We start from the raw sequence: 25,368 nt of genomic DNA, 5'->3' as shown, positions 1-25,368 counted from the left end.
GATAGATAGATAGATGATAGATAAATGATAAAAACAGATAGAGATGGTAGATAGATAGATAGACAGATGCTTAGATGGACAGAGGATTGGATAGATAAGTACAAACATGAGAAAATATTAACAACATCAGGATAAAAAGAACATTTTATTGAGCATCTACAATGTGCCAGGAGCAATATGCCAGGTGGTTTCAGATATGCTATCACGTCTGTCATTGCTGAATTCTTGCAGCAGTGCTATGAGGAATCATCACCCCCATTTGTCAGATAAGGAAACCTGAGATCTAGAGAGGTTAAGTAACTTGCCCAAAGCCACCTAGCTAGCTGGCCTGTGTTCTTTCATCAAAGTCTCACTGCACCTGAGTCAGAGGACAGGCCCCTCCCTACCCCCGCCCCAACTCCCCAGCTCTGACTTGTCGTTGTTACTTTTGAGCCTTTGTTTTATATGAGAACATCTTGGAAATTCTGAGAAAAGCCCCAAACCGCTTTCCATTCATTAAGAACCCGAAACCGGCCCCTCAGCCATTCCTGTTCCAACCGCCTTCAAGGTTCTCAGGTGAAAATGAGGCCTCCCCAGAGAAATCAAAGAGCTTTCTCTTCAGGCGCCTACTCCCTACTGACCAGAACAGAAATGTTTTCAAGGCTGGCCAGGCTCCAGGGGCACACTAAGGAAACTGGTTTGGAGCCAAAGGCATCTATGGGGCATTGTACACCGAGGCCCACCCTCTCCTTCCTACCCCCTTTTACTCCCTGCAGCTCCATTCACTCCCTCTCCTACTTCTCTCCCTGTCTCCCCACCCTCCCTCCTCCAAGACTGGCGGGGGTCTGGGCGGGAGCTTGGCCATGAGGTCAGCAGGGTAGAAGGTGCCTTGGGGCGTCTTGTCACAGACTCAGCTGTCTCCTGGACTCCTCCATCAGACTCCCTCCCTGGCTCCCAGGTCTCTCAGGGTGCAAAGATAAGACTCCAGGGAATTCCTTGTACCTTCCCACGGGGCTGGAGCCAGGAGTGAGTTTCGGGCCCCTGGCTATGGTGACAGGGAGGACTCAGGGCTCTGCGAACACTGTTGAAGCACTTCTGTTTGGCCACGGAGGAAGGATGCTCCTAAAGGGACTTTGCAGGGAGTTAAAGAATCCTTCATGTGAGGGATGGGGATGGGGAAGGAGGAGAGATCTAGAAATCTAACCACATTTCTCCCAAAGTCTCTCCCATCTCTTCCTGGGTTGGCCAGCTCAGCCTCTCTCCTCTATTCTCTTGGCTCCTACGTCTCTTTTTGAAACTTCCCATCCTGGAAAGAAGCATGACATCCTGCGATCTGCAAGTCTCCTTTTACATAGACTGGACTTTCTGTTGATCCCAAAAATGCTCTTAAAATGCACAACCAGGAATCAGAATTTTAGAATTGTCAAGTTCTATCTTATGGATGAGAAGCTGAGGACTAGAAAGGTGCATGAAGTGGCTTGCCCAAGGTCTTACATACTGCCAACTCCCACCCATTATACCAGGATAGAGGGGTGTCCTCCAAATTCATAACCTGGGACTCATCTTCCAGGAATGGTAGGTGGGGTCACCAGCTTTATTTGACTTTAATGGATCTTTGATCTCAAGAGTCTTTTCTGGCTGAGTTCAGGAGCATGGCTGAGACTCCAACTCAGAATCAAACCCCTGGCACCCAGTAGCCATAGCAGGAGCTAGGCGATTCCCACAGATACCCAGGACCAGGCCAGAGAGTCACCCAGGGGAGGAGCTGCAAGAGGCTCCGCCCACCTGTCTGGTTACCCAGTCCTGCAGCTGTCTCCCCCACTGAGAGAGCCACTCCATCAGAGAGTGGCTGTGTGCTCGCATCCAAGGTGTCAAGGTTGAGGATGGGGAGAATCTCAGGGACCCCGAAGCCCATGCCCAGCCTGAAAGCCCGGCCTGAAGGCCCGAAGAACCTGTCCTAACAGATTCTCCGCAGCTGTCTGGTAAGGGAACTGCTGGCCCCTCCTAGTGCTTGGAGGGAGGAGAGGGAAGCAGAGTGTCAAATACAAGCGCTGCTGGGACTGAGGGAAGGGGGCTGGCTTGGAATTTGCTGAGCACCTACTTTGTATCAGGTCTCACCATTGTCTGAAGAATTGTTGATTACTATCCCATTTTACAGTGGAGAAAACTGAACCTCAGGGGGAAGTAACCCCAGCTCAGAGCGAGCGCAGAGCCACGATTAGAGCTCTCGTCTGACACTAGAGCCACAGGTGCTCCTCTCTGTGCTGCCAACCGGGGCACACACCGCACAACTTCCCCTTCTGTGGTTTTCTTAAGGAGGACCCACGGCGATAATGCCTCTCCTCACCTCAACCTAATTCGGGCTCCACTCCTGCTTCCCAAAAAATGATTCTTCTGTGCTGAAGTGACTGGTGACAGGGGAACAGTGCCTGAGGGAGAAGGAGGGAGAGCATGACAAGTTTGGGGTTCACAGTGTTTATGTGATGGAGATTCTGGGAACAGGAGTGGAAATCCACACATATTGGAATTACCTCTGCTTCTCAGAGCCAGTCCAGAAAAAGATGCCGTCAGCCACCCAGGTGATCCTGTGTCTGACCCTGTCCTTCCTGAGGTGCTGCCAAAGTGATGCCCTCAAAATGACACCACAGTCAGCTCACACCCTGGGCGGCAGCATAGGGTGTATAGAAAGAGCTTGAGCTTTGGGTTCTCATAGTCATAGTGGGATCACTGAAGTCCCCACGGAAGACACAGAAGGGAGAGGACAATGAAAACTGTTTATTGAGTGCTTTCTATTCCCATTTGTCAGGTGGAAAACTGAGGCTCTAGAGGTTAAGACTCAGATGTGTCTGAATCTAAAGTTCAAGCTCTCTTCTACCAGTAGAGGCAGGATCGTGAACGAGATCCCCTCGGAGTAGGGTAAGATTCCATAGGCTGCCCTACTCAGGAGCCTCCAGGGACCTCTTGAGTGCCATGTTCCTGCAGATGCGAAAGGCTAGATGGTTCTAGGCAGAATCTCTGAGTTGCAGCTGCAGGGACAGCCCTAGGGGCACTGCCATCTAGTGGGTCAGTGCACGGCTCTGCCAAATGCCATTCCCAGCATTTGTATCAGAACTGGTGACCCGAGCCTCCATTCAGGTAGGTGGATACACAAATCGTCATTTAATGCTTGGCTCCTTTGCCACATGGGGTGAAGGCACCAGCTGCACTTGCCACTCGGTACGTGGATGCAGAACTCCATCCCAGAGATGAGTTTGGCGTAAGAAGGACCAGAGCCCGGTGGAATCCAGTTCAGCTTAGGGAGTGGGGGGCCCTCTTCCAAAACGCAGTGCAAAGAACAGGGGTTTGGAAGACCTGGATTCAAATCATGAGCATTTAATTGCTATGTGGCCTCAGCCAAATCTCTTCACCAATCTGAGATTCAGGTCTAGAAATTAACACCTACTAGGCCAGATGGTCGTGAGAATTAAATGAGATTAAGCACTAAGCATGTCACCTAGCACCTAGAAGGCATTTAGAGGGATTTCTCTACTTGTCTTTTCTTTCATTATAAAATGAGACATCTCAGCAACCTAACCAGAGCAAGCAGGGTGGGATGGGTTCACATTTCCGGGTCTAGCCTGGGCAAAGCTTCTCAGAGCGTGAGACTCCTTGGAGAAGATCCAGAGGCCCAAGGCCCAGACATTATCGCTTTCTAACATAGGTTGGCCACAGGGAAAACACGATTCAGTAGGAGTCTTGGAGCTGAAGACTAGATGGTTTCCCAGCTTACTTGATCAAGGGCAGTTTCCTATAGGAGGAGGAAGAACTGAGGAATATCCCAAAATGAGAGTTGAGCTAATTCAGGCCAGACTAGGAAGAAGTCGCAGATGGCCATGGGCTCAGGGAGGGACTGAGCAGAGTGGGTAGCAGCAGAGTGTCTGTAGGCAAGCCTCAACATCTTTGCCCAACATCCAGAGGGCCCCTGTCCTCCTTTGTTCACTTGGCAAATGCAAACACATTCTTCAAGAATCAAATGACCTTCTCTATGACTTTTCATCCTGGCACTGTCCCCCCCTCCCACAATGGGGTTGACCACTCACTTCATCTGCACACCATGTACCCTTTGCCTCGGCCCCTGCCGTAGGACAGTCACAAGGAACATTGCGTTCTTTCACTGCTTACACTCTCTCCTCTACTAGATGGGAGCTCAGGGGATGCCTCACACGTGTTTGATTCATAGCAGGAGCTCATTGAGCCTTTGGAAAATTGGATGAAAGGGTAGAAGGCGTGAGAGCCAGCCCATGGACCCTCTCAAACTTGATGCTGAGGATACAGGGAAGGACAGAGATTGCAGAGATGAACTAAAGGGAGAAAGTTTGAATATGATCATTAGTAAATTGATAATGTGATTTTATAGCTAGTATTTTTGATGAGGAGAAGGAAAGGGCTGAAGTGGAGAAACACGACAGAGTGCAGAATTATAGGAGCTTATAAATGTGCAGAGATGTTCATACTGATTTTGTAACAGTAAAAAATTTGGAAATAACTTAGTATCCATAAATTGGACATGTGTTATGTAAATGTTGGTACATTGATCTTATGAAATACCTTGCAACCATTAGAAAGAATGAGGCAGATCTACAGGAAGTGACATGGAAAGATGTCTCTGGCAATGGGAAGGAACGTGTGTCATGGTGCAGTGATTAAAAGTGCTTGGGTCAGCTTTCCTGGATTCAGTTCTTCCCCTCACTTGCTATGTAACCTTGGAACTGTTTCCTATCCTCTCAAAGCCTCAGTTTTTTTCATTTGTAAAATGAGGAGAAGGGGAGTAACTACTTCAAAAAGTTGTTGTGAGGATTCGAGAGGTTCTTAACACAGTGCAAGCATGCATTAAGCATCCAATAAATATTTGCTGTTATTATTGTTAAGTGAAAAAATGTAAACAGCAAAAAAATACGCATGCTATCAGCCCAATTTTGCCTTTAAATCTTTTCCTCCATTCAAAGATATACGTGTGTATAGTTATACATGTGTATATGTGGAAACAACTGTTGAGAGTGGTTATCTCAGAGATATGAGACTTGAGAGAAGTTAGGGAGGGATTTACACTTTTCTTTAACAGACTTTATTTTTTAAAGAAGTTTTAGGTTTATAGCAAAGTTGAGCCTCCCACACATGCCCAGCCTTCTCCACTATTACATCCTCCGCTAGAGTGGTACTTTTGTTAAATCGATAAACCCACATTGACACGTAACTGGGACTTACACTTTTAACTTTATACATTTCTATCTTGTTTTCATTTCTACAATGAGCATGTGTTTGTTTTGTAAGTAAAATAATATTAGTTAATTAATGGCTGAATCGCACCCTAAGCCCCAGAATGTCTAGACTCTAGAAAGTGGCCTGGTTCACAGAGGAGGGGATGACCCACCCTAGGCCTGCCTGGGAATGGGGCCCTCATGAGTCCTGTCTGAGAACCCCTACTCTGCTGTCACCAGCATGACCAGTCACAGGCTTGGTGGCCTGGCTGCCTGCTGTTCTCTCAGAGGGACATCTGACAGCAGCTCCCAAACCCGAGGAGGCCAGGCCCCGGAGCCAGGCCTATCCCGACAGTCCTCGTGCATACATGATGCTCACCCACACCAGCTGAATGGCTTGAGAGCCCCCAGGGAGCAGGTCCAGGAGGTTGGGAGAGTAGCCAGTGTCACTGGGTGGCAAGGCTGCTAGCCCTGGATTCAGAGTCTCCTCTGACATTCACAAGCACGGTGACTTCCCATGAGCCTTTGTTTCCTCATCGCAAGACAGGGATGAACCCGCCCACCTCAAGGGCACTGTAAAGATCAAGTGAGAAGATCTGTGGGCAAGTACCTAACACATTCCCTGGTACATGGAAGGTTCTTGGGAAGTTTTCATTTCTTGTCTAGATGACCTGCTTAATGGGCCTAGACCCTCGGATAAATGGCATGGTTGGGGTGAGTGTATAGTTGGGGGTGTCCTTCCTGGCAAAGTCAGGACAAGGACAGGGTAAGGACAGTCTTGGGGCTCCCCACATACACAGCCCAGGGTGGACCAGCTGCATTTCTGGTGCTGGTAAGCCACTCTCTAAACAGTCTCCACCTTTATTTGGGTTGGATTTAAAATGTGATCCTCCAGAATGAAGTCATTCTGGATGGCACGCAGAGAGCAGGAGCTGTATTCGGAAGGTGTGGAAAGCGGCTACTCCTCACGCATGTTGAGAAAATGCTGCAACTGACAACTCATAGGACAGAGAAGCTGGGCTGGGAGGAGGTGAGCCTTTTGGGTTGTCTGCCTCCCACCTGCCCCGTCTGTTTCCCCAGGTGATCGGTTCCGACTTCAGCCTCTCTCTGCGCCAGCGGCTCTTCAGCATGAGATACAGTCTCCACTTGACCTTCATGTGTCTGAGTCTCTTCTCTGGAAGGTGAGCTCTGCTCCCCACAACAGCCTTGGTCTGAATGGCTTTGCATCAGTGCATGCGGTGGGAGGCGGGGCAGTTCTTCCTACTCACAGCGGGAGACAAAACCTAGTCCGTTCACCTCCCTGACACCTGGGCAATACAACTTCCTGCCATTTATTCTCTCTGGAGAACTCAAGCTTCCAAAATGGTCATAGACAGATGAACCCCGTGTGTTATTTGAGAAGACGCTTGGAGCGTTCCAAATTACCACAACATTCTGATGTACGGCAAATGAGTAATAAAATGGAGTGGGATAGGGACTTAATTAATTCAGCAGCTGAAAATTAGAGATTTCTTTTGGGACAGTCACCGTGGTACATGGGCACAGCACACACACACACCCATGGGAACACAAACTCAAGTTTATGCATACACAGTTATTCACATGTAAGCAAGCACATGCACCGAAATCCATTTTCTTTTCCAGGATGTGCATCCAGGGGAATCGGTTCAACATCGAGGTCGGCAGAAGTGACAAGCTCTCCCTGCCGGGCTTTGAGAATCTCACAGCAGGATACAACAAATTTCTCAGGCCCAATTTTGGTGGTAGGTCATCCTTTTTGTCCAGGACATCAATTCAAAAGGACAGGAACAGAGACGCTATGCAGGGGAGGGTTGCAGGGGGTTTTGGGTGACTCCGTTCTCTGATCTGCAGCCTGTGAAGGATTGGCAGTGATGGATGAGGACAGATGCCAGTGATTTTTCACGGAACCTTGGGGAAAGCACTCTGCCTCTCCACCTTTCTCCATGGGATAAAGAAACACTTTTCCCCAAAGAAATGGTCCCCAGAGCCTCCAGACAACCTCTCACACGCTGTCTTCCTTCTGCCTCTACTTCCAATGTCATTGTTCAAGAAACTCATCGTGTCTCACCAGGACTACTCCACCTGGTCTAGCTGCCTCCAGCCTGCCACCTCAAAGCTAAGTCCCTGCTCTGCCACCTGGGTGACCCGCCTGGTCCCTTTGCCTGCTCAAAATACCTGCCTGCATCCCAGCATCCTCAGCATAGAGCCCAGAGCCCCTTGCATGGCACACCAGGCCCCTCCTAGCCGAACCCCTATCTGTCTGACAGTCTCACGTGCACCAACTCCTCCCCCTGAGCCCTCCCATGAGTGTGCCCCAAGTGTTCCCTGACCTCTAGGCTTCCCTGGCCTCCAAGCCTCTGCTGAGACTGTTTATCTGCCAAGAACAGTTTTCTCCAACTTGACTCTCTGGCAAAATGCCAATTTTCCTTTCTGTTTCAGATCAAAGACTTCCTCCTCTGAGCAGCCTTCTCTGATTCCTCCAGGCCCCATCCCCTTTCTTCACACTTTATTTTGAGCACATCTCCAAATCACAGTCATTACCTGGTGATACCGTCAAGATCACTGATTTTATGTCTGTCTCAGCTCTCTCTTGCAGCCTCTTGGGGAGTCTTGCTTTATTTACCTCACTAACCCCAGTGGCAACTCAGTGCTTGACACACAGCAAGTTGTTAATTAATATTTGTTGAAAGAATAAGGCAAGGAGGGAGAGAATGAGACCAACTACCTACTTCTTCACAGAGCCTCAGTCTCTCTATTTGTAAAAGGCAAGATTGAACCCCGGGGGTGTCTAACATCTCCTTACATAGAGCAGAAAGTAGTAGAAAGAGCCTTGGCATTGAGCAAACCTGAGTTTGGCTCCTGGCTCTACTGCTTGGCAAGAACCTTAGCTTTCTGAGCCTCATTCTACCTTTCTTTAAAACGGGGACATATCGTCTGCCTCACAGGGAGGATTGAATGAGGTGAAGTGTGTAAACATGACGCACTGTGCCTGCCATATCATTGAGGGTCAGTCCATTTTAATCCCTTTCCTTCCAGCTCCTCCCTTCAGACGATAAAATTCTATGGCCAGATCTAGGATCAGGGGGTTAGTCCAGGTCCTCTGAGGAGCGGACACCGAGAGGGGATTGTCTGTGTAAGATATTTATTGGGGCAGTAACTGTGAGGGAATATGGCGTAGGGAAAGAGGGAAGCTTGCGAGTTGTCTGACTGCAATGCAGGTTGACCCCAGGGAAGGAGAGAGGGAGGGAAGGAAGGTTGGGCGGAGGACTTAGCTGGCAGTGCAGTTCTAAGTGTGTTTGGAAAGGCCACCAGGAGTCCTTGAGCCAAAGTTGCTGTCAGAGGAGTCTCCCACCTCCGTGCCTCCAAGGCACAGGCCTGCCTTAGTGTCCCTGCTGCGTTCAGTCACTGGTAGGGTGCAGGCCATGGGAAGTGTGGCCCCAGAGCAAGCGTGGTAACAGAGTTCAGAGCAAGGCAGCTCTGGCCCTTGGTCAATTACACCCCCTCAGTTGGAGATCTGAGAGACGCATCTTCATGGCCGCGCAGTTAGGATTTGAGGTCTTTATGTCAAGGGACCTAGGGAAACTTCAACCTCCCCTGGCTTTCCCAGGCCTTGTTGAACGCTAACAACAAGAATATGAGTCTGCACACTCTGGTTAGGTCCACTCAACAATTTCTCTACCTCTCAAATCCCAAACAGTTAGGCCAGGACACTGCCCTTCTTGTTGCCTGCTCACTGGCCAACAAGATGCAGGGTCCTTGGGCAAGATGCTCATTCTGAACCTGAGGTGAACTCAAGGGGATGTGAGGCCCAGAACCACCTGCAGGGAAAATGAGGCAAAGGGCCCTCAGTCAAAAAGAAGGGAAGGTTGGGGCCGGCCTGGCTGCGTAGCTGGGATTCGCAGGTTTGGATCCTGGGCACGGACCTCCTCACCGCTCATCAAGCCATGCTGAGGCAGCATCCCACATGGAAGAACTAGAAGGACCTACAACTAGGACATATAACTATGTACTGAGGCTTTGGGGAGAACAAAGAAAAAGAGGATGATTAGCAACAGATGTTAGTTCAGGGCCAATCTTCCTCAAAAAAATAAATAAAAATAAAAATAATACAGGATGCCTGGTTAAATTTTAAAAAAAAAAGAGGGGATGGTACAACTCGCAACCTCCTGATATATGCTTTTTGGCACTCTGCCTCCTAAAGGAGCCTGCATTTACATGGCAGCCTGGAGGCCTGTGAAGGTGCTATTAGTCTCCGTGATGTCTGTCCACCTGGGTTCTAGGACCCCGAGGTCCTTAAGAGACGAGACCTGCATAGGATCTTTCAGAGGCTGAGCAAGACAGAGCACAGGTTTGTGAGCAGGCCCTAGTGAATGCTGGCTCTGACCTCTTTCCTAGGAGAAAGCTGCCCTCTGGTGGCACAGCTAACTTTTATAACTAAAGGGGAAGAAAGAACAAGCTCTGGTCCATAAATACAAGCCAACCAAGGAAAGGCCTGGACAGACTATCTAGAAACAAACTAAATATAAAACATAGAGGGGCTGGAGCTCTTGTGTGTTTTGCATTCTCCACATTCCTCAGGGAGGGCAACTAACACTGACTGACTTGCCTGCTGTGTTCCAGGCACTTAAAATAGACCCTGTAACCTTCCCAGCCCAACCCTTGAGGGTAGGCACTAGTAGCTCTACTTCACAGGTGAGAAACTGTAGAACAGAGAGGTTTAGCAATTTTCTCAAGGTCACACAGCTATGAAGTGGCTGACATGGAATTCAAACACTCTGACTCCAAGCTCCTCTTCTTGACGCTACACCATGCCACTCTGAGGGGCCGAAAACCTCTTAGCACCACATTCCCTCGGCACCTTCCAGGATCTGCCCCCAAAGATCTCCCTTTGTCTTCCACCAAGTATTAACACCAAGTATAAACTTAATTATTTTAATTGCATTGGCTCTGAAACTCCATTTCCAAATTCCTACCTATATTCTATGGCTTGATTCCGTTTGATTAATAATTAGGTTGCTTTGTCTGATTCCTACCAACGGGGTTTTTAAGCTTCCTTTGAATTCTGCCTCTCCTCTTCCTGGCTGTCACAGTCCCCTGAGGCACCCGCAGTTATTTGTCACAAGAGGATGCTATTTCTATTAACCTGGTGAGCAGAGTTGTTCCTTTTCCAGAGTTAGCTAGAATTATGGAAGAGGGGAAGGGAAGAGACTGCCATTTACTGAATGCCTGTTATTACGTGACAGACTCAATGCTGGGAGCTTTGTAGAGGTAACTAGTTTTGAGCACCTTCTGGACGCCCGGCTGAGCAAGCACTTCACGTACATTTCTTCTTGCCGCTGCCACCGTGCAAAGAAGCTGCCACACGCCTAATCTTGTTTAACCCTCTCCGTGAGCCTATGCTATCATTAGCATTACCCTCCTTGAGGGAGGAAACTGCTGTTCTGAAAAACTTGGTAACTTTCCCAGCTCTAAACTCACGTCTTTCTGCTGCCTGGGCTTTCTTCCACTTCTCAAGTCCTGGCCTGGCTTCTGAGAATGGTGACTCGAGACCTCAGTGGAGAAAGTTCTAGAATTCTAGATAGTTTAGGGTTCCTGGAGAGTAAAGGGAGAGGAAGGAGGTGTCAGGATGTGAGGAAGAGCTCAACATGAGCAGTCTTCAATGCCATCTTGTGGTAAATTTACTCAGATGAGGGAGAAAAAAAAGGACATCTGTGCACAAATTCCCAAATCTCTATTACACTGCTAAATAATTAGTCCCTTGCAATACCGTAGGAGATATCCTCTAAGTAAGAAGCAGCAAATAAACTACGTCGTTTGTAATATACACTAATGAATATAGCATGGTCTCTCATGTGTTAAGCTAACTGTATATTTGTGCATTGTTTTCACACAAAGGGAGGCACATTCTACACAACGGTTCCTCCTGAGAGGGGAAGGATAGAAATTAGCCTTTTACTTTATATACTTCTAGATAGTTTAAAATTTTCCAAAAGGCAAGTGTCGCTTTTGTAATTTTCTAATATATGTCTTTTAATTACGCTAATGTAGTGTTAGGAAACTTTCTGCATACGATTCTATGTAAGTCTTTCAGGTTTTTTTTTCATTCTTAGGAGAACCAGTTCAGATAGCACTGACTCTGGACATTGCAAGTATTTCTAGTATTTCAGAGAGTAACATGGTAAGTGTGGCCCCTTAGTCTTCCACCCAAGGAGTCCCTCTCCTTTTGTTTTATGGGAATACACTTTCCAGCTTATGAGAAACAGAGACTTACAGCTCTCCTGCACTGGGAATGCAGAAGCTGGAGGCCTATCCTGAAAGTCAGGACAGTGGAAGATTCTCGTAAAACAGATCTTCTGAATATCAAGAGGAAAGTGGATTCAAAGGCCGGCAGGGAAGAAATGAGGGAGTGGAGTGGGTGCATTTGGTGAGGGATAGAAATGGGGGAAAGAATGGAAGTGTAGTGGGGAAGCCAGAATGTCACATGGCCCCTCACAGAGCAGGAGACAAGCCATTGACAACCAACAATCATGTCATTGCTCTCAACCATCCTCTCACCTAAGAGAACCCACTGAAGACAAGGTGACACTAAAGGCAATTTGCCAAGAGGGCCCACCGTGCATTCTGGGAAAATCCTCGACAACCTAAACCCTTAGCTCACCAAAATCTTCAACAATTTGGTGGGCCCTCTGTGACAGAGGGCAAGTAAGTTAAGGCCCTGAACATGCTCCGAGTGGGGTTCCCTTTTGGCAGTGGGAGTTATTATCTAGATTGAATAAGGTGCTTTGTTCTCTTATTGCCACAGGCCACCACCCCAAGACAAACGTTATTCACCAGTGTCTACTGTAGTGTGTGCTCCAGACCTAAGTGGAGGTGGGGAGGGGAGTCAGACCCAACCCCTTTCCTTCTGTTTTTGGAGTCTTTCTTCCCTCATCCATTTCCGCCCCTGGCACCCCTCCCCACACACCCCCACTCCCACCCCCAGGACTACACAGCCACCATATACCTCAGACAGCGCTGGGCGGACCCGCGGCTGGTGTTTGAGGGCAGCAAGAGCTTCACTCTGGACGCCCGCCTCGTGGAGTTCCTCTGGGTACCGGACACTTACATCGTGGAGTCCAAGACATCCTTCCTCCATGAAGTCACTGTGGGAAACAGGCTCATCCGCCTCTTCTCCAACGGCACTGTCCTGTATGCTCTCAGGTAACTGGGAACCTGCAACCTCAGGCTGGCAGGGGAAACACCTGGAATAAAAGGCCTGGATACACCTTGGGTAGTTCTGATCAGCACTCATAACCACGCTGAGGTCCCACCCTTCTCTTGCTCCTGCGTGCTTAGGTCCTTGTCCCCGTAGAAGAAGGGACCTCTGTCAGTTCAGTTTGGCTCAACAAGCATCTACTGAATGCCTGCTCTGTGAACGGCCCTGTGCTGGACACTGAGGATACAGAGCTGAATGAGACAGTGTCCTGACACAGACACAGGCAAAGGAAGTTCAGGGTGCTGGGGGCCCAAGTAGGGGAGTAGGTTAGTGGTTTGGGGTGATGTTAGAGATGCTTTTACAGGACTCTGAGCTGAGTTCTAAAGAGAAAAAGGAAGTTAGCAAATGAAGAAGTAAAGGAACAGAAAGAGCAAACAGAGAGGTACATACCAGGAACTTTCCTTTCATGGGGTAGCTCCAGAATGCTTCTCTACTTGTCTGAGCTATTTGTGTACAGAGAATCAAAGTGCCATGCCCCAAGGCCTCTGCCACCAGCAGCCTTGGGCTCCTGGCTGCCCCCACCAAATCCCTGAGGCCAAAAGTTCCTTCCACCCAATTGTTCATCAAGCCACAGGTTGGCTAGAACAGGAAAGGTGCTGTATGAGGCAGCCCAAAGGTGGAGGACTCATCGCTGTCTGTGCAAGGGATGTGCAAGGATTGTGCAAACAACTCTCCCAGTGGCCTTGGGGAGAAGTTCAGGAACCAAATATTCATGGAGCTGATCTTTAATTCCAAGTTAGAGGCTGAAGTTATAAAACAAAGACTGAGGTAACCAACGAACTGAATTTCTGGATTGTTCATCTGACATTCCTCAGCTGCACTGAATTTTGCAAAGACCAACCAAAACTCCAATTCTTCTTTTAAGAAGCCTAACTAGACCTCTCCCTTGACCCCAACTCCAATTAACATTAATGTCCCCCTTCCCTGTGTTCCCATAGCACATATATGTGTGTATGTGTGTGTACGTATATGTGTGTGCCTATGTGTGTGTCTGTATTATGGTACATATCACAATCTGTCCTGTACATGGAGTATAAATAATGGATGATGGTTAATAGCCTGGCTCCAGAGTCAGACAGATTTGGTGCAAGTCCCTGCTCTGTGACCTTAGGCAAACTACTTGACTCTCTGAGCCTCAGTTTCCTCAGCAGCAAAAGAAGAATAATATTTCCTACCTCATAAAGCTGTGGTAGAAATTCAAAGGGATAATGCATGTGAAGCACTTTGAGCAGGGACTGGCTAGTGGTAAGCCCTCAGGAAAGAGTAGCTATGGTTAGTCTCTGTCTACCCTAAGGGAGTGTGAGCTTCCTCAAGGTGGGCACCATGCCATAATCATTTCCGCTCTCCCCAAGCACCCAGCACAGTGCTTAATAAATAGCGTGCTTAATAAAAATGTATGACTCCAAAGAAAAAGGAAAATAAATGTCTTTCAATTGAAATCTCCATTGTGAGGGCTTAACTGATGTTTAATTGAATGTCTCTGGGTGTTAGTCCCCAAGAGCCACAGTGCCTGGTGCCCTGTGATGCCCTCCATGTCCCCTGCATGCTAGTCCCCTCCAGGAGGCAGGGAGCTTTGGACTGCATGACCAGGACATCTGGGCTCCTGCCCCACCTCTGCCACTAAGAGCTGCGTGAGCCTAAGCGAGCCCCCCAAGTCTGTTGTCAAATGGTGACAGTAGTGACAGTGATCTCTGGTCTAGCTCCTCATGGCTTTGTCATGAAGATTAAATTTAAAAAATGGATGCAAAAGCATCTCAAACAAGCCAGTGAGTGATTCTGTCCTGTGATATTCTTGCAAGTTTGCCTCTGAATTGCCAACGTTCCAGCTTCTTCCACTCTGGACCTCAGCTTTAACTACGTCTCCCAGGTGTTGCTTAGCACAGAAAACCTCAGGAATGCTTTGAATGCAGGCTCCAAGTCACACTTTCACCGTAAGAGTCAAGGTCAAAGTCCTCTTGGAGTGGCCCTTAAAAGGGAATGTACGCTTTCTATAGCATCCTCATAACACTCTTTTTGAACCCATTTTTCCTTTCTTAGAATCACAACAACTGTTGCATGTAACATGGACCTGTCTAAATACCCCATGGACACACAGACATGCAAGTTGCAACTGGAAAGTTGTGAGTATATATCCTGCAGGCCCCTAAGATGATTTTCCTGGGTGACTTAGCTCTGTGTATTGATGAGGAGTGTCCTGTTTTTTATTGATGTTGGTTACAATGGGTTCAGCCCTTCTGACAGTACGTCCAGAGAGATTTAGAAAGGGCTCCAAGACAAACCTTCCAACAGTACATCTTTTGGGGGGCATCATTGTGCATTGGCACCAGATATTTCCACCTAAGAGTGGACAAGACAACCAAGGAATTGTGAGGCAATAGGACGAGGAGTGGGACTCAGAATCTGCTAAGTCATGGAAGCCAGAAAGAACGCAACAAAGGTTAGAAATGGCAAATATACAAAGCAATCATTGACATTTATTGCACGACTGCTTCCAGCTTCTAAAAGAAATTGTTTGATATATCTATAAAGCTTAATGCAGTAATGCCAATAAGTGGGCATCTAAACTGCAATCTGGGAATTTGTTTATGATGACGAACGAGCATTTGCTCTAAGTTGATGTGTGTCAAATGAATTCCTGGTATTGTTGAGTAATCTCCATTGTTCCTTAGTAAACCACTCCGAAATGCCCACCAAACTTGGGGAGCAGTATCTGCGACAGGTGTCTTGGGAAAACAACATCTTAGATAGGAGTTATTAAGACATCAAGGCATGGCTTGTGTGAGGAGGAAAAACTATAGTCAAGCACTGGAGATCAGTGGGCACTTCTGACAGGAGGACACAGTGGCCAACATCCCAGGAGCACAACCATTATGAGGCAGCAGTCATTTTTCAGAGGTAGACATTTAATTAACGACTCAGACAGGCAGATTAATTACCTTATCGATTAAATGCATGTGAAACCTTCTGGAAGCAATATAGCTGTTTGGGGGCAGAATAAAAGTTGAGGTTATCAAAAAGAGAACTCATCTCCAGCCCATGGAAAAAGTAATTGCCCTCCCTGTGTGGCTGTGCTCATCTTAAATCCCAGGAGTGAGATGCTCCTGGAAACTTCAATACTCTGCTTGCATAAATACCGTCCCTAGTGAGCAGAGGAAGGTTCGTGGAATGTTTATTAGCAGTTATTTGGGTACAGAAACCGCACCAAGGGTTTTTTCCTGAACGCCATCCCTAGAAAAGAATTGATACCATCCCATAATTGCTCATATCCATCCAGGGACAGAGTGGCGATAATGTCACGATTGTGAGCATTTACTAGTTGTAAAAGCAAAATGCCCAAGTAGGAGCTTGTACTATTCACTTTCTTGGATAGTTTTTATGTCTTTGGGATCCTAGGCCTATTTGGACAGCTAGCTTCAGTAAATTTTGGGGTGCTTCCAAGGGAAAGCCCACAGACAGTTTTTGTCTGTAAATCCTCTAAGAGCTCATGACTACTTCTCCACCCTATGAAGTAGGAGATAAGTGCTGCTCGCTGGTGGATACCATAAGCTAAGACTTAAGAAATGTTAGTCCCAACACTGGCATCCCATTTCCCAGCAGCCTTGAAAACAAAGGCAATATAGTTCCGAGAGGTTTGAGATCACGGGTACCAGAATCACTGGGCTTTTCCTGTCACTAGCTGTGTGACTTTGGGTGAGTAACTAATCTCTCTGGACCTCAGTTTTCTCATCAATGAAGTAGGAAAAATACTAGTATCTGACTCGGAGTTATTTTTTAACAGCTTTATTGGGATATAATTTACATACCATAAAATTCACCCATTTTAAGTGTAAATTTCAAAGATTTTTAGGCAATTTGCTGAGTTGTACAACAATTGCCACATTCCATTGTTAGAACATTTCCATCACCCCAAAGTGACCCCTTGTGCCCGTTCATAGTCACTCCCCACAGCCACCACCAGCCCCCGGGGCAACCACTAATCTACTTTCTGTCTCTACAAACGTGCCTTTTCTGGATATTTCATATAAATGGGATAAATACAATATGTAGTCTTTTGCATCTGGCTTCTTTCGCTTAGCATAACGCTTTTGAGGTTCACACATACTGGAACATGGATCAGTACTGCATCCCTTTTTACTGCTTCACTCCCTTTTTATTCCATACAAAAGAATACAAATAGTACAAGTCTCTTTGGCTTGTTTCCACCTTTTAGCTATTATGAATAATGCTGCTGAGAGCATTTGTGCACAAGTCTTTTTTTTTTTTGTGAGGAAGATCAGCCCTGAGCTAACATCCGTGCTAAGCCTCCTCTTTTTGCTGAGGAAGATCGGCTCTGAGCTAACATCTATTGCCAATCCTCCTCCTTTTTTTTCCCCAAAGCCCCAGTAGATAGTTGTATGTCATAGGTCCACATCCTTCTAGTTGCTGTATGTGGGATGCGGCCTCAGCATGGCCGGAGAAGCGGTGCGTCGGTGCGCGCCCGGGATCCGAACCCGGGCTGCCAGTAGCAGAGCGCGCACACTTAACCGCTAAGCCACAGGGCCGGCCCAGTGTACAAGTCTTTTTGTGGACATGATTTGATTTCTCTTGGGCCCCCCAGGTGCTTAGGACTGGAATCCTGGGTCAAATGGTAACTTGTTGTTTAGGTTTTCAAAAAACTGTCAAACTGTTTTCCAAAGCGGTTGTACCGTTTTACATTCCTACCAGCAATGTTCCAGCTTCTCCACATTCTCATCATTTGTTATTGCCTATCTTTTTTGTTATAGTCATTCTTATGCGTATGAAGTGGTCTTATTGTGGTTTTGATCTGCAGTTCTCTAATGACTAATGATGTTGAGCATCTTTTCATGTGCGTATTAACCATTCATCTATCTTCTCAGAGAGATATTTTGAGGATTAAATGAGATGATAATGTTGTAAAGCACTTAGAAATGTAACTGCTTACTAAATGATAGACATCGTTATTATCATCATCATCCACGGGCTTTGGGATTAAACTTCCCTGAGGTACAATCCTGGCTTTGTTTATTACTTGCCTTGTTATCCTGAGAAAGTTATGCAACCTCTCTGAATCTGAGCATTTTCACATATAAAATGGGCAAAACATTACCATTCCTCAATTCTAAGGCACATTTGTTGAATAATAATTTTTTAGGAAGAAATGTAAGCTCTACTTTATCTATATATAAATCAACTATAAAATCCATCCCAATTTCAGAAAACGTAAAAAAAATGTAAAAAAATAAGTGAAGAAATATAGAAATGTCTACCTTGCTAGTTTGTGAGAACATTAGAGACAATGTGTAAAGGATTTAACATAAATATTTAATAAAAGGTGGCTATTATTACTATTATCAACTATATTAGTAAAACTGCTTTGAGATTTATCAAATTATTATGTTTACAGACATCAATAAAGTGGCTGGGTACAAGGTTTTTGTCTTTGTTTTTGCATTTAAGTCAATGTGGAAATATGAACAGACCAATTGCAAAGTCCCTGAGAACACCATCAGAACTGGTAAACTATGCTGAAAAGGCAATGTCTAGCATAGTCCTTTGTGTGTTCACAGATATGTGTTCAATAAATATCATTTAAATAATGAGGGCCACCACTTCTAGAGGCTTCTCATCTACCAGGTCTATACAATGCTTAGCATAGAACCAGTTCTCACTTGATAGCAAATAGCCCTAGCAGGTCGCTTCATTCTGAGTAGACTCTGCAATTACACTCGAGAAACTATGCCAGGTTTTGCATGGAATCATCCTTGGACTTATCACCATCAAGACAGAGCTCACGCTGTCTCCATATCGCGGCATTTTCCAGACCAGTTCAATCTGTAACCTTCTTGCACTGACCAGGGCACTGTTTTATTTGCCAGGGGGCTATGATGGGAATGACGTGGAGTTCAGCTGGCTGCGAGGCAACGACTCTGTGCGCGGGCTAGAAAACCTGCGGCTTGCTCAGTACACCATTCAACGGTATTTCACCTTAGTTACCAGAACACAGCAGGAAACAGGTAACTTGTGGGACAAACTGTACAAAGTCAGAATAACTGAGTTGCATTCTGAGTCCGAAACAGATTTTTTTCTCCACGTTATCCCTTTGGGGCCCAGAAGCCCCTCCGCAGTAGGGTTTGGGCTCAGCACTTGTACCTGTTCCACACCCAGTGCTGAAATGGTCCTCAAGAGGCTCACAGTCCAGTGAGGTAGATGTCAAGGAAACCAGCAGTTACAGTGCTGCAGGGGTGCTATGACAGAGAAAGGCACAAGAAGAGGAACATGGGTGGCAGACATCAGCACCCTATATAAATTCCACTCTGTACAACAGCATTTTCTTTCATTGAAACTGTAATGGCAGTTCACGATTAACTAGGTTTTGGTGAATAACAGATGGCTTAATGTGAATATAGGTAAGTTAGAGATCCCATAGGGAAACCACGCTGCTATGTGAGCAGACACGATTTCCTATCTCTTGTTTACCCTATCAGGAAATTATACGCGATTGGTCTTGCAATTTGAACTTCGGAGGAATGTCCTGTATTTCATTTTGGAAACCTATGTTCCTTCCACTTTCCTGGTGGTGTTATCCTGGGTTTCGTTTTGGATCTCCCTCGATTCAGTTCCTGCAAGAACCTGCATTGGTAAGCAGCAGCCACAGGAGGTTTCTAAGAATTGTGTCATCGGGTCCTTTTTTTCTTTTCCTTCAGCCATTGTTCTCGTTGATATTCACAGGGTAGTTCCAGGAATTGGTTTCTTGAGAGATTCTTTTACAGAGAGAGAAAGAGAGATAGACAGAGATTGAGAGAGACTGCTCTAGGAGTAGTGTATTTTTATTTTTTTATTTTTATTTTTATTTTTTTGTTTTTTTTTTAATTTTATTTATTTTTTTTTCCCCCAAAGCCCCAGCAGATAGTTGTATGTCATAGCTGCACATCCTTCTAGTTGCTGTATGTGGAACACAGCCTCAGCATGGCTGGAGAAGCTGTGCGTCGGTGCACGCCGGGGATCCGAACCCGGGCCGCCAGCAGCGGAGCGCGAGCACCCAACCACTAAGTCACGGGGCCGGCCCAGTAGTGTATTTTTAAACTGATGTTTTACAGTGAGAGAGAAGGGAGAATTGTGATTACATGGTCTCTTGTCAGTTATTTTGTGTACTGAACGGCCCCCTCCAACAAAAAGACAAAAAGCAAAACATTTAGAAAACCATATCACTCATATCTGTACAAAATGAACAAATCAACCCTGTTCGAGAAGACCACAGATTTTTCAAAATGAGCTATGTTCTGTTTCTGAGTCCTGTCCCTGCTTTGCCAACCCCTGAATGAAGACAGTCTGCCAAGTGATGGTGGAAGCTTCACTGGCCACTGACATGGGAACATTGCCTTCCTGTTTTCCCAGGAGTGACCACCGTGTTGTCAATGACCACACTGATGATTGGGTCCCGCACTTCTCTTCCCAACACCAACTGCTTTATAAAGGCCATCGATGTGTACCTGGGGATCTGCTTTAGCTTCGTGTTTGGGGCCCTACTGGAATACGCAGTTGCCCACTACAGCTCCTTACAGCAGATGGCAGCCAAAGATAGGGTAAGAATTTTGAGGGCCCTGGGTGATTCATCACTTGTGCCATGTGCTGGTCTGTAGAGATGAACTGGACCTGGTTCCTGCCCCACAGTGAATCACTTTACTCCACTGATTCTCATCTTTGTTCAGGTGAGGGCATCTGGAAGTCATGACGCCTTTTGAAAAAGACTTCTCTTTTTGCCAAATACGAATGAGATATTAATACATTTAATTTTCCAGCAGAAAATAACTATGTTATCTGTTATGCAACATAAAATTGCAACCACAAGAACAAGCATCCATGAAAAACCCAATATCAAACCAAATGAGATCAGCTGCTTACAAGTTTCAGATTAATATCTATTTACTATTAAATCCTTTGTTGCACTCTTGTTTTCTTAAATTATACAGGTAATGGTTTACTGAAAAATGTATGGGAAAAATTAAATTGTGGCAAATTTCTTGATTAGCATATTTTTCTGCTAATTGGGAAAGACTGTCATCATCTGATTTAGCAATGAAACACTGTGGTCTGGCTCTTAGAATAAATAATAGTGGTTATTATCTATTGATCATTTACATGCACCAGACACAGCAACAAGCCCTTTGCAAATATTATATGATTTAAAATGCTCATAACAACCCAGTAAGTCTATCTCCATTTTTGCAGTTGTGGAATCTGAGGTATGGGAAGCGTAAATGACTTATCCCAGGGATACAGATAGTAGGAGGTAGAGCTGGGATTCAAACCTAAATCTGCTTGGCTCCAAAGCCTAACAGTTATCTATTATTCCCACTTGCAGTGGGAAATAGGCCATGCTCTTAACTATTATTCTCTACAGGCCCATGGAACCAGGGGATTCTCTGGAAGCCCAATTTGGTAGACGTTGGCATACTAAAGCTCATGCTAACAAGCAAGAAAATGATAGGGATCCAGCACAGCAGAGGTGCCCACCTTTAGCAAAATGCCAGGACTACACAGGGTCTGATAGTGAGGAGATGAGGAATCAGAATAGCCCAGAGATCCAGCTGCCTTTTCCCCTGTGTTTGACTATCGTGAACAATGTTTCACACAGTTATTTACACAAGTACCAAAGGCAAATGATCTTCCATGCACACCAAAGAAGAATGTGGATTTCATTTATTTTACTCTCTGTAGGCTTTGTTAAGGGGACAATGGTTAATTGCAAAAAAAAAAAAAAAAAAAAGGGAAGAAGAAGAAAAGAAAGATCTGGATTTGGTAGATTGCCAAAAAGGGGATTGGAGAATTATTGAAATCCTTCACTGAAGACACTAGAAAGCCCTTATTTTGCCATGTGTATAATAATAGCTTCACTACAGAGTACTTGCTGTGTGCTAAACAACTTATCAACATCTCATTTAGTCCACCCAAAAACCCATCAGGTGGGTACCATTATTATCCCAATTTTACTGTTGAGGAATCTGCCACTCAGAGAGGTGAGTAACTCATCCAAGACCCCACACCTAATAAGTGGCCTGGCCAAGGATCCAAACTCCACTCTCTCTGACTTCACTACATTCCCCACATGCTATGTCACCCTCGCCGTGTTGGAGAATGGCAATTCCCTGGTTTCAGGGAGCATCACTATTTCTGCTTGTGTGGCAAAGACCTTAAGACACTGCTGGTTTCTATTATCTCTTGTAATCAATTACTCCCTCCTACCTGGAACAGAATGGAATTCATCAAACACCTACTAAATGCTTTACATAGTTTAATACCATTTAATCTTCTCATCAGTCTCATGAGGTAGGTATTAATATCATCACCATTTTGCAGGAAAGGAAATCAAGTCTTAAAGGGATTAGGGTGACTAAAGTTGCACAATAGTGAGAGGCAGAATGGAATTTGAACCCAGATCAGCTGACTTCAAAGACTGAGCATTTAGCATTTAGCACACAGTTCTGCATATCTAGAGTGGGCAATGGTTATTCTTCCCGTTATAATACCCTGGGGATGGGTGCCTACAATCAGGATGACAGGACTGCTAAGTCTGGCCTACCAGCCAATCTCTGAGGCACTCAATGCTACTCTATATTAAACCTAATTATTCAATACTTAGATCTCTAAGTATGTAAATACCCACTTACTTATTTTGCTGAATCAAGTCTTTCAAGCTAACTGCGTTGTCTGTGAACTAGGGGACGACAAAGGAAGTAGAAGAAGTCAATATTGCTAACATCATCAACAGCTCCATCTCCAGCTTTAAACGGAAGATCAGCTTTGCCAGCATTGAAATTTCTGGTGATAACGTTGACTACAGCGACCTGACAATGAAAACCAGTGACAAGTTCAAGTTTGTCTTCCGAGATAAGATAGGCAGGATTGTTGATTATTTCACAATTCAAAACCCCAGTAATGTTGATCGATATTCCAAACTACTATTTCCTTTGATTTTTATGCTAGCCAATGTATTTTATTGGGCATACTACATGTATTTTTGAAAGTATATTGAATTGTTTGCATGCCATAGGTCTTCAACTCAACAAGGTAATGATGTAGATGGTATTCTAAGCCAAGTGTGCACCCTAACCCAATGGTGCTACAAGTTACCAAAATAACATTTGAGCATTTCTCCTCAAAGAATGGACCTCCAACCATTATTTAAGCTGTGTAGAAGTCCTAGTATTACAGAGAATTGTAATAGAAACATCAGCTCATTCCTTTTTTATCTTTACGAAGGACATCCCCATGAAGCCCAAGATTACAAACCTCCCCAGGGCTGACTATTTGCTCAGTGGCTCCCTGATCTGCATTTACCTCATATAAAAAGTGAGGAGACCATCACATGTATTGAGTAGCCCTTAAGTGTCAGGGGTTTTTCTAAATTAATCATACATGCCATTTACTAAATCTCTGCAGTGCTTATAAAATGCATTGTTGTCTATTCAGGGAGTAACATTTTCTGGTTTTTGTTTTTTATCAAAATGAAATGTGGAAATGTGGGCCTAAGTCAATTCACTAGAAGTCACTGCACTAACTCAGTACGAAGATGCGTGTTTAATATAGTATTTCATAGCACAGGAGAATTGTCCCCAAATTCCAACTAAGTCCTACCACTGAAAAATCAAATGTTTAAGTGAAGAAAAATTTGGTGGATCAATAATCTCAAACATAAATCCCTTGTTTCTAAGATATAGTGGATTCTCCAAACTAGAAGGGCTCTGGGCCTTTATTCCCCCATTTGACATGTCTTATCATTTTGCTATTATATGCACACCAGTCCTAAACAATGCTAAAGCCCTTTTCCCACATCAGGTTTGCAAATGGAAGAATTTTTTTTTACTGATTCCAGAAGTCTTAATATGGACCGTTGCCATCAAGACTTGCAGAATCAAGTTCATTTCCATCTGCTGCTCTGACACTGAGCAACACTTTGCCAGCAGCAGACCCCCTGCATCCTTCCACGTGGAGCTTTTATCCCTATGCTCTAATGACCAAGAATGATGCTCATTAGACAATGAGCTGCACTGCCCAGAAACAAGAGACTTAGCACAAGTAAGCTTGGCCTTGGTCCGATCCCTGATCCTTCTAGCTGGACTACTTGGAGTGGCTTATCCTGCATGAACAGGGGACTGTGGGCCCCGAGTCCTGAACTTTCTGAGTAATAATGGGGCTTCTTACAGAACCTACGTTCAGGCTGCAGGTGCACTGTCTTTTTCAAGTCCAGCCACTCTCACCCTAACATAAGAAGCACAAGTGTGCATCTCTCCCTGCTCCTTGGTCAAGCGCAGCCAACAGCACCATAAGTAGAGATTTGCAAGTGTGTCTTGATAAATGCTTCCAGTTCAGCCTCAATCATTTTAAAGAAGCTTGCCATCTTTAATTCTTTAGCTTCTTTTCCTGATATATGTATGTCTTTTTCCTTCCTTTCAGAAATAAACCATGACTTTGGAAGATCATCTCTCTTCTGTAAATCCCTGTACCACAGGCTCTCATTCTTTTTCCCATTATGACACTTCTCACAATTCAGTTTCTATGGGTTTGATCACCTGAACTTTTAACAAAATGTTTCTAATGGGAATGGGGGAATTAAAAGAGGTGGAACGTGGTTGTACGGTTCATGTATATTTGTGATTTTTTAAAAAGTTTTAAAAGGAAATATCTTCTCTGAAACCACATTCAAGCATTATATAAAGAAAACTGTAAAGATGTGAAACTGTGAAATAAATATACCATATTAGCTACCCACCAAATCAAGTGGTCGTCTACAGAATGAGTGTTGTAAGATCCCATTTGGAAAAGGTATACATCATAGTACAAACTCAGTGGGCTCACATTCTGTCCTCATGTTCACCAATCCCAGACAGTAGGCATATAATACACACACACACCCTACTATTTCCTACCAAGGAAGATAAACACTGGTGACACAATTGATGCCTTTCTTTGACATCACTGCACTACAACACTTGCCTTGCAGTTAAGCAACTGGGCATGGTGATGTTGAAAGACCCAATTCTCAGAAAACATCAGAGATTCCCTTCCAAGCCTTCTTTATTGTTTTTGAAATTCTCTTTTGTTTTTATTGAATGATACTTTTATAGTTTCAGAATACACTTTGGGAAAAAAAATTCTTAGATTTTGTATCACTTTGAAATTTATGTAGGCTACAATATTAGAGTTCTCAATAAAACCTCCTAACATTTCAGACCTGCCCCAAGTAGCCTACCTACCCAGATCAGTCCCAGGACTCATTTTATTCAAAATAATAATTTTGGGGGTGAAAATATTTCAAGACTAACCTCATCAAATTTCCCAAAGACATGAAACTTGGTAGAGTTGAGAATATTCTAAGTCATGGAAATATAATTTTTAATTATCTTGATATTGAGAATATCAATATTCTCAATATAGGAAGTCATATATATGAAGACATTCAATAACAAGTAAATGACAGAGGGTTAATTTCAAATGAAAGACAGGGAGAAATGGAGAAACGCACATACCAGAAAAGAGTTAGAGATTACAGTAGACTACAAGCTGAAAACAAGTAGGCAATGCAGGATAGAAGCACTAGGAAAAGAAGTTCAGTATGGGCTTTCAGGGCCAAGCAAGTATAGTGACAATCTGTAGTTGGGGGCAGTTTGACAACCAAGATCGAGATGTGGTCCTTCTTCAATGTTGTGTGTTACTCTTAGACATATAGAGCAGTTCTTCTCAGCTCCTGGCCCATAGTTAATTTTGATCAGTCCACAATACATTTACTGCCAAAGATCCTTGCTTCTTAATAGGCATTTTTAAAACTGAGTCTTAACAGACAGGGAATTATACCCAATATATACTCAATGTAATTTA

The 25,368-nt window shown here is 45.0% G+C and overlaps 1 protein-coding gene across 1 annotated transcript; it reads left to right on the top strand.

Annotated features, from left to right (window-relative positions):
• The first annotated feature begins 1,900 nt into the window (after positions 1 to 1,900).
• Positions 1,901 to 24,252, top strand: GABRP (gamma-aminobutyric acid type A receptor subunit pi). The gene is made up of 10 exons (XM_004428532.3): positions 1,901 to 1,961; positions 6,297 to 6,397; positions 6,861 to 6,979; positions 11,348 to 11,415; positions 12,220 to 12,437; positions 14,530 to 14,612; positions 18,369 to 18,506; positions 18,978 to 19,130; positions 19,888 to 20,075; positions 22,212 to 24,252. Exons 2-10 carry the CDS (start codon positions 6,345 to 6,347, stop codon positions 22,512 to 22,514), a joined length of 1,323 nt encoding a protein of 440 aa, XP_004428589.1. The 5' UTR covers positions 1,901 to 1,961; positions 6,297 to 6,344; the 3' UTR covers positions 22,515 to 24,252.
• The last annotated feature ends 1,116 nt before the right edge of the window (positions 24,253 to 25,368 follow it).

This window comes from Ceratotherium simum, chromosome 4 (assembly GCF_057802395.1).
Source record: "Ceratotherium simum simum isolate JZ-2026a chromosome 4, ASM5780239v1, whole genome shotgun sequence".
Lineage (NCBI taxonomy): Eukaryota > Metazoa > Chordata > Mammalia > Perissodactyla > Rhinocerotidae > Ceratotherium > Ceratotherium simum.
Note: the sequence above shows the minus strand (reverse complement) of the source record. Positions and strands in the feature narration are given on the sequence as shown.